The 9,898-nt window shown below is 46.9% G+C and overlaps 1 protein-coding gene across 1 annotated transcript in view; it reads left to right on the top strand.

Annotated features, from left to right (window-relative positions):
* The first annotated feature begins 347 nt into the window (after positions 1 to 347).
* NUTF2 (nuclear transport factor 2) overlaps positions 348 to 9,898 on the top strand; it is a 161,862-nt gene continuing 152,311 nt past the window's right edge. The window contains exon 1 of the mRNA XM_068260422.1: positions 348 to 371. Coding sequence (XP_068116523.1) covers positions 369 to 371 — 3 coding nt within the window. The 5' untranslated portion in view covers positions 348 to 368. The remainder of the gene's footprint in view (positions 372 to 9,898) is intronic.

Here is a 9,898-nt window from a genome sequence, read left to right as displayed (position 1 = left end):
ACAGCCCTGGGAGAGTGCTGACTGTAGTGCTGAGTCTGACAGCACATCTCTTCGCTGTATTAGCTGATGCAGGCCCCTTCTCCCCCTTCCTTCGTCTGCTGGGCTCTGTGCTGTGCAGGGGGGGAGGAGGGGGGATCCTCCTCTGTGCACTCGGGCGTGAGTCTGCTGGGCTCTTTGTTGAGCTCTGTCCCTCTACTCCGCTTCCCAGCCTCTCCTCCCTCCTTCACCATCTACTCTGCTAGGCTCTCTTCTGCCTCCTTCCCTCCGATGTCTGCCGTCCCTCCTCCAACAGCTCTCTTTCCCTCCTCTCCACTCCTCTAATCAGCTCTCTCGTCCCTCCGCTGTCTGCTCCACTGAGTCCGCTTTAAATGGTAAACAAAACATGCCTGCAAGAACTCTCGCGAGCACATTAGCACCTACAATAGTAGGTGGCATTTAGCTGACGTACAAGATTTCCCAGCATTCTCTACAAGTCTGCCGGGGAGTTATCAAGTGATTGCCGCGGCAGCCAACGCCACAGGTGTGTGTGTGTGTGTGTGTGTGTGTGTGTGTGTGTGTGTGTGTGTGTGTGTGTGTGTGTGTGTGTGTGTGTGTGTGTGTGTGTGTGTGTGTGTGTGTGTGTGTGTGTGTGTGTGTGTGTGTGTGTGTGTGTGTGTGTAATTCAATTATTTATATTATACGTTTTATTCACATGTTTTTTTCATATATTGCACAGTTTTTTGACTATGATTTTTAAAAAGGATTCCAATGTTGTTTTTTTGAAATTTACAGTTCAGGTCCACTTTGGGCAATCCCACCCTCCGTGCCCCTGTGGCGGCCCCCCGAAGACCCCATTTTTCCCATAGACTTTCATGGGAAAATTTAAACTTCTGCTACTCATACAGCTTTGAAGTTAGACTCACCAAACTTGGGTCACTTGGTCATGGGGTGAAGCTGAAACATTCTGTCACATTTTGGGGACCCCCAAAAGTGGGCGGAGCCACAACAATCAGATTTTCCCTATTGACTTCAATGAGAAAATGTAAACCACTGTAATTCTCACTGTAAAACCAAAGTTCCCAGACTTGACACACTAGGTCACTGGGTGACTGGGGTTAACATTTGGCAAGGTGGGCGGAGCCACATACAGCCAATCAGACACATAGCCAACATCATGTGGTTTCTTCAGAAACGACACCATCTAGTTACAGTTAGTTTTTCATCTCGGATCCGCTTTAAGTATGTTGAATACATAAGGTCTATTTATTTTTCATTCCTCCCCTCAATCCTCCATGGAGCTGCCCATGTTTTTTTACTCGTACCACTGCACATGTGACCCAATAAACGTCACTTCAGCCAGACGCTGCCTATACTAATATGTACATTGCGGACATTTGTAAGCATCTATGCATGTGCCGATAGAACTCAGCAAGTTGATCTGTCCACGCAGGCGCAGCTATGACATTAGGTGCGACGATAAGGTCGCACTGCCCATAGCATGACATCACGGCTTCTCTTCCCCCCCCCCCCCCCCCCCCCCACACACACACGATGATAGGCTAATTAGCCGCAGCTCCATACATTGAAAGCGCCGTTTCATCACACCACATTAGAGGCTCTGGGTGTGTTACATTGACATATGACTGGTAAGTCCAATCTATATTTGTTTAATCACATGCACTCCTGATTTAAGCCTTTGGTCCGCTACCATGCTATTTCTGCACTCTCTTACTTGTGGCAGACACTGTATACGTGTTGTGACATATCCTGGAGACCCTACATACACATGTATATTATACCCTCCCATGTGGTTTTCCCCAAACTCCCACCCCTTCTACGCTACAGTACCCTTTTAAATGCCCACACATTGGTCCTTTTAAATAAAATCCTGCACCTTTTTACCCATCCTACACATATTTTTACCTATCCCTTCCCCCACCCCTTCTAAGTTACAGTACCCTTTTAAATTCCTACACATTGGCTCCTTTAAATAAAATCCTGCACCATATTTAAATCCTGGATAGTGTAGTGGTTAAGGGCTCTGCCTCTGACACAGGAGACCTGGGTTCGAATCTCGGCTCTGCCTGTTCAGTAAGCCAGCACCTATTCAGTCGGAGACCTTGGGCAAGACTCCCTAACACTGCTACTGCCTATAGAGCGCGTCCTAGTGGCTGCAGCTCTGGCGCTTTGAGTCCGCCAGGAGAAAAGCGCGATATAAATGTTCTGTGTTTCTTTGTTTTTGTTGTTTGTTTGTTTGATTTACCTATCCGTGTCTAACCCCCACTAGCCTGTCACAGGTCCATTATACACACTATATGTACCAATATAAAACTATAACAGAAGTGTTATTTATGTGTTCTACCATTTATGAGGTCATTAGTCTGATATATCCATTTTGTCTCTGGTTTGCAGTAAAATACTCCTTTGTTTATTGCCTGATGAAGCAGGACTATACCTGTGAAACGCGTTGCAACATTGTTTTGGAGTATAATAATAAATCTATGCTTTCTGAAAATTGACAGTTTCATGTCTGCTTCAGGGAGGTAAGTCCACCACTGCCTCCTTAGCATTTTTAACGTTTTTAGTACATTTTATTCTGTTGGCGCCTCTGTTCACTGCATACAATACCTGTGTCCACCCCTGGTGGAGGGGTGATATACCCCATTTTTCTGATCTACAGAGAGCGACTTCTTAATCCTGAGTGGGAACAGGTCTTAATCTCCCCATCTGCATTTACAGTGGTAACCCTGGTTTGTGAGTATAATTTACTTACCTACATTATCCATCCTAATCCAGTACATACTACACTATAAATGGCTCTTTGTGTGTCTCCCTTTTGTAAAGACAAGTCTTGTCTCACAAACATTCTCAGCATTTATGAAGTGGTGAATGCAATAAATGTAGTATACTTGGACTTTGCAGCGGTTTGTGACACTGTTCCCCATAACAGCCTAGTGCAGAAAATGAGACACTGGGACTAGAGGAAAATGTGTTTATGTGGATGAAGAACTGTTTGAGAGACAGAAGGTAAAGAGTAGTGGAAAACGGATCATAGTCAACATTGAAAACTGTTTAGTAATGGGGTCTGGCAAGGGTCAGTACTAGGTCCAATCCTTTTCAATTTACTTATGGATGAGCTAGTAAATGGAATGCAAAGTAATATTGCTATCTTTGCAGATTATATAAAATTATGCAGAATTAAAAACACTAAGCAAGATGGCGGCAACAGAATCTTGACAGCATGGACAGGAAGATATATTTACAAAGTTAGTTTGGTTGAAAAAAAGACATCTGTCCATCAAAATAAACTAGTAAAAAAAATGCCATGTTGAACCCACATATATCCCAGCTGATCCAGAGGAAGGCAAAAACCTTACAAGGCCTGGGCCAATTAGCCTTAAAGGAATCATCAGGCATAATTATACCAAATCTGATTTACTTACCTGGGGCTTTCTCCAGCCCCTCGCAGCTGTGTGTTCCACGCAGACAGCTTGGTTCACAGCCGCCGGCCCAGGGTCCCCGCACGGTGCAGAGGATGACCTCAAGGTCGTCCTTACTGCGCCTGCGTGAAGCGTCGCTGTCAATCAAGTTTGTGGCGTACTGCGCAGGCGCAGTACACCACGGACAACGTGGGCTTGATTGGCAGTGGCGCTTTAAGCCTCAAGATCGTCCTCTGCACCCGTGCGTGGACCCCGGGCCGGCGGCTGCGATCCGACCTGTCTGCGTGAGCCAGACAGCTGCAAGGGACTGGAGAAAGCCCCAGGTAAGTAAATCAGATTTGGTATAATTATGCCTGTTGATTCCTTTTAAAAAGGCAAAATTCTGTCCCAACTCCAGATTGCAGTCAGATAAATCCCTAGATCAACTCTTGAGGGGATTGCTTCGTAATTATAGCTGTGGATGCCCTTCAATGCAAGGAAAGCATCTGAACCCTCTTTATATACAGATATAGAGTGTGCTATAACTACTTCCTAAAGTAAGATATTCCAGATTTTAACCACTCTCACTGTAAAACCAACAGTGCACGTTTTGTGGAAATCCACAGATCAGCTTAATCAGCTCTGCTGAGACACTAATTACCTCACCTGTGCATGTTTGTGGTTTGCTGCAAAACATGTACTGTTGGTGGGCCTTGAGGACAGGGTTGGGGAACTCTGCTGTAAAAGGACCCCTTTCCTTGCTAATAGATGGCAAAACTTATCTCCTAGTCCATTGTACAACCCTAGGGAAAAAAAAGATCTGCCAAGGTTTTGTATTGCCTTCTAATGTACTTATACATGTTAATCAGGTCACCTCTCACTCGCCTTTTTTCCAATTTAAATCATCCCAGTTTGTCCAATCTTTCTTGGTGAGATCTTCCATCCCACTGATTAATTTAGTTGCCCATCTTTGTACTCATTCTAGAAGGTTAATGTCTTTTCTATAATGTTTTGCCCAAAACTTTATCCTGTACTTCAGATGTGCTGCTTGGCATTCTATACAATTACTTATCAACCAGTATCTGTGAGTCCTTCTCCAAGTCTGATGTACCCAGCTGTTTTTATTTTATATGGTGCTCTACCATTGGTACGTCCAAGGTGCATGACTTTATATTTATCAACATTCAATTTTATCTGCTATGTGTCTGCCCATACGGCCATGTTGTCAAGATCCTGTTGTAATATGTCACTATCCTTCTTAGTGTTTATTCTGCATAATTTTGTATAATCTGCAAAAATGGCTACATCTACTAAATCATTAATAAATAAATTGAAAATAATTTCACCAAGTACTGACCCTTGCAAACTGTTTCCCATTTTAAGTATGCTCTGTTTACCACTACTCTTTGCCTTCTATCCTTTAACAAGTTCTCTTTCCACATACACATTTTCTCCTAGTCCCTGTAACCTCAGTTTCTACACCAGGCTATTCTGGGAACAGTGTCAAGTGTTTGCAAAATCCAAGTACACTACATTTACAGCTTTCCCAAGATCTACATTTTCATTCTCCCCTTTATAAAAGCTGAGCAGGTTGGTGAGACAGGACCTGTCTTTAGTTAAACCATGCTGTCGAACTGAAATAAGATTATTCTGTGCTACATAATTTTGAATAGCATCCCTTAGGATACCTTTAAACTACACACAACTGACGTTAAAGGGACTCCGAGCTCTACTTAAAAACTAAAATAGTACTCACCCGGGGCTTTTAGTCCAGCGCTGGTCGGGAGGTCCCACGACTGCGTCCTGGCTCCTCTCCTAGGCCCCGCTCCGGAATGGCTGGACGGCGGCAGCCCGGCGACACTCGGCCGAGTGTCGGGCTCCTTCTTCCTGGTATGACGCGGCTGACGTCACCACGCCGGCCGCCTAGCGTCATCACGGCGGCCGGTGTGGAAGTACGGCGCCACCTATGGAAGGGCATCTTCAATGTCAGCTGCTGACGCCACCATAGTGCCATCACCCCAGGGTGGCTCAGCGGTGTGAACATTTTTTTAGTGTGTATGCTAAAGATCAGAGCAATGCCATCTGTACTCTCTGCCACCAAAAATTGAGCAGTGGAAAGGCCAACACCCTCGTAGGGACAACTGCTTACGAAGGCACATGCAGGAAAGGCACAAACTGCAATGGGAAGACCACCTGAGGAAAAGCAGCACACAAAAGCAAAGCCACCCTCCTTCTCTTCCTCCTTCAGGTGCATCATCTACAGCCGCTTTCTCCCTTGCACCTTCACAATCACAGCCTCCCTCCTCTACTCCACCTCTCACCTTGAGCGATTCCTGCTCACAGCAGCAGCCAGGTGTCCATGAGGGCAATCTTTGAGCGGAAGAAGATAATGTCTGCCAGTCACCCCCTTGCCTGGCGTCTCACAGCCGGCTTGGCGGAACTGTTATTCCGCCAGCTGTTACCATACCAGCTGGTGGACTCTGAGGCATTCCAAAAATGTGTGGCCATTGGGACACCGCAGTGGAAGATACCAAAAAAAGATACCCAAACTGTACCATGAAGTTGAGAGGCAAGTGGTGTCATCTCTGGCACACAGCGTTGGGTCAAGGGTCCATCTGACCACGGATGCCTGGTCTGCCAAGTACGGTCATGGCAGGTACATTACTTACACAGTCCATTGGGTCAACCTGGTAACCGCTGGCAAACTGAGTACATGGCTGTGCAGCAGACCTAGTGACACCTCCACGGCTTGCAGGCAGGGCTGCTGCCACCTCTCCTCCTGCTACATCCTCTTTGCTGTTGTCCTCCTCCTCCTTGGCTACGTGGTGCTGCGATCTCCTCTCCAGCTACACAGCCCCATCTCCCCAGGGCCTATGCTGCATGCCAGGTACAATGGTATCACGCCATTTTAGACATGTCTTGCCTCAAAGCGGAGAGTCACACTGGAGCAGCTCACACTGGAGCAGGTGGATCAGTGGCTGACCATGCACCAACTGGAGATCGGCAACGTGGTGTGTGACAACGGCAGCAGTCTCATTTCGGCTTTGAATTTGGGAAAGTTGACACATGTACCCTGCATAGCACGTGTGCTCAATCTCGTAATTCAGAGATTTGTGTCTAAGTACCCAGGCTTACAGGACGTCCTAAAGCAGTCCAGGAAGGTGTGTGGGCATTTCAGGCGGTCTTACACGGCCATGGCACGCTTTGCTGATATTCAGCGGAAAAACAACTTGCTAGTGAGACGTTTGATTTGCGATAGCCCGACTCGCTGAGATTCGACCCTCCTGATGATCGACCACCTGCTACAACAGGAGAAAGCCGTCAAACAGTATCTCTACAACCACAGTCTAGGGAGATGGGGATGTTCTGGCCGAAGTACTGGACACTGATGCGAAATGCCTTCAGGCTCATGCGGCCGTTTGAGGAGGTGACAAACCTGGTGAGTCAAAGTGGAGGCGCCATCAGCGACTTGATCCCATATGCCTTCTTCTTGGAGCGTGCCGTGCGTAGAGTGGTGGATCAAGCTGTGGAGGAGCGTGAACAAAAGCAGGAGGAAGAGTTGTGGGATCAATTCTCAGCAGAAGCAGATGATTACTCAACACCTGCGGCAGCACAGAGGGGGGAGGAGGAGGATGAGTTGTTTGGGGAAGAGGAGTCAGATGAGGAAGGTGTTGTTTTGGAGGAGGAGGATGAGGCGGAAGAACAACCGTAGTAGGTGTCGCAGGGCACTTGTGCTTTCTCAACTTTCCTGTGGTATTGTTCGTGGCTGGGGGGAGGAGAACTTAGCTGACATCACTGAGGAAGTGCAAGAGGAGATGGATAGTACATCTGCATCCAACTTTGTGCAGATGGCATCTTTCATGCTGTCCAGCCTGTTGAGGGACCCCCGTATAAAAAAAATCTCAAGGGGAATCGGCTGTACTGGGTGGCCACGCTACTAGACCCTCAGTATAGGCACAAAGTAGCGGACATGTTACCAACTCACCAGAAGGCAGAAAGGATGCAGCACTTGCAGAACAAGCTGGCAACTATGCTTTACAATGCGTTTAAGGGTGATGTCACAGCACAACGGAATAAAGGTACCACTGCCAGTAATCCTTCTCCCATGTCCACGCAGGCAAGGACAGGACGCTCCAGCGATCTCATGGTGATGTTGGACATGCGGATATTCTTTAGTCCAACGCCTCGCCTTAGCGCCTCCGGATCCACTCTCCACCAACGCCTCGACCGGCAGGTAGCCGATTACCTGGCCTTAAGTGTGGATGTAGACACCGAGCAACGATGAACCCTTGAATTACTGGGTGCGCAAGCTTGACCTGTGGCCAGAGCTGTCACAATTTGCCATCCAACTTCTGTCTTGCCCTGCCTCAAGCGTCCTGTCAGAAAGGACCTTCAGCGCAGCTGGAGGCATTGTCACTGAGAAGCGAAGTCACCTAAGTCAAAAAAGTGTTCTGTCCCTCACCGTTATCAAAATGAATGAGGCATGGATCCCGGAGGCTACTGCCCGCCTGAAGACCAAGTCAGTCCCCACACACAGCATCTCTGCCTGCATGCCGCTTGACTGCCTTCTCCGCCACCGCCAACAGGGTCCAGACTCCAGGCGGATTCCTGAATTTTTAAGGTCGCTGTAATAATTTTTCTGGTGCTTGTACATGCCTGTCTAATTTTTCTGGCTGCACTGCAGCTGCAACAACAAAACAAGACATGTACACGTGTCAATTCCCCTTCATGATCGTTACTTTGCCGCAGTGAAGGGGCTTGCGTATCACAATGAAGCAATGACCGACGGCTATATGAGTGTCTTGGGGGGTAGCACACCAAAGATAATAATGTCGTTGCTTCATTGAGGACAGACCAAACTCGATCAGCTGGACAGTCACTGTTGTTCTGTCATCGAGCTACCTCAGCCTGGCGACCATATGGGCTTGAAAAACGCTATCACTTGCACTCTCGCCATGGTGCGCACCAGTCCAACACGGCCGTCACAACGCAAACAGTCGTTTGCGGTGCATTACGCAGTGAGTTTGGTCTGTCAGTGTGAAGCAGTACTCTAATTACACTCCCTGATTGATGTATACACATGCAAGATGTTTTAAAGCACTTTAGGCCTCCAATTTAGCATGCAATGTGACGTTTGCGGAGGTTCGCGAACCTAAAATCGGAGGTTCGGGCCATCTCTAATGGTGACTCTGAACGAGCTGCAGAGATCTACAGCTCAGGTAGGGGAATCTGTCCATAGGACAACTATTAGTCGTGCACTGCACAAAGTTGGCCTTTATGGAAGAGTGGCAAGAAGAAAGCCATTGTTAACAGAAAAGCATAAGACGTTCCGTTTGCAGTTTGCCACAAGCCATGTGGGGGACACAGCAAACATGTGGAAGAAGATGCTCTGGTCAGATGAGACCAAAAATGGAACTTTTTGGCCAAAATGCAAAACGCTATGTGTGGCAGAAAACGAACACTGCACATCACTCTGAACACACCATCCCCACTGCCAAATATGGTGGTGGCAGCATCATGCTCTGAGGGTGCTTCTCTTCAGCAGTAGCAGGGAAGCTGGTCAGAGTTGATGGGAAGATGGATGGAGCCAAATACAGGGCAATCTTGGAAGAAAACCTCTTGGAGTCTGCAAAAGACTTGAGACTGGGGCGGAGGTTCACCTTCCAGCAGGACAATGACCCTAAAAATAAAGCCAGGGCAACAATGGAATGGTTTAAAACAAAACATATCCATGTGTTAGAATGGCCCAGTCAAAGTCCAGATCTAAATCCAATCGAGAATCTGTGGCAAGATCTGAAAACTGCTGTTCACAAATGCTGTCCATCTAATCTGACTGAGCTGGAGCTGTTTCGCAAAGAAGAATGGGCAAGGATTTCAGTCTCTAGATGTGCAAAGCTGGTAGAGACATACCCTAAAAGACTGGTAGCTGTAATTGCAGCAAAAGGTGGTTCTACAAAGTATTGGCCTAGGGGGCTGAATAATTATGCACACCCCACTTTGCAGTTATTATTTTTTTTTAAATGTTTGGAATCGTGTATGATTTTCGTTCCACTTCTCATGTGTACTCCACTTATGTATGTGTACTCCACTTTGTATTGGTCTTTCACGTGGAATTCCGATAAAATTGATTCAAGTTTGTGGCAGTAATATGACAAAATGTGGAAAACTTTAAGGGGGGGCGAATACTTTTGCAAACCACTGTAAATACTAAATAATAATAAAGGGAATATGGAATGTATTACCACAGGAAGTAGTTATGGCAAATTGTATACCTGCATTTAAGGTGGGGCTTAGATGCTTGCGTTGAGACCTCCGTGGCTATAATTACAAGGTAATTCCCGGTGGTGTTAATCCAGGGATTTTATCTGCCATCTGGAGTCAGGAAGGCGTTTTTTTTTCCTTTTGGGGCTAATTGGGCCATGCCTTGTAGGGGTTTTTCGCCTTCCTCTGGATCAACAGGGATATGTGAGGGTGCAGGCTAGTGTTGTACTTATTTTCTG

Source organism: Hyperolius riggenbachi, chromosome 11 (genome assembly GCF_040937935.1).
Source record: "Hyperolius riggenbachi isolate aHypRig1 chromosome 11, aHypRig1.pri, whole genome shotgun sequence".
Classification (NCBI taxonomy): Eukaryota; Metazoa; Chordata; class Amphibia; order Anura; family Hyperoliidae; genus Hyperolius; species Hyperolius riggenbachi.
Note: the sequence above shows the minus strand (reverse complement) of the source record. Positions and strands in the feature narration are given on the sequence as shown.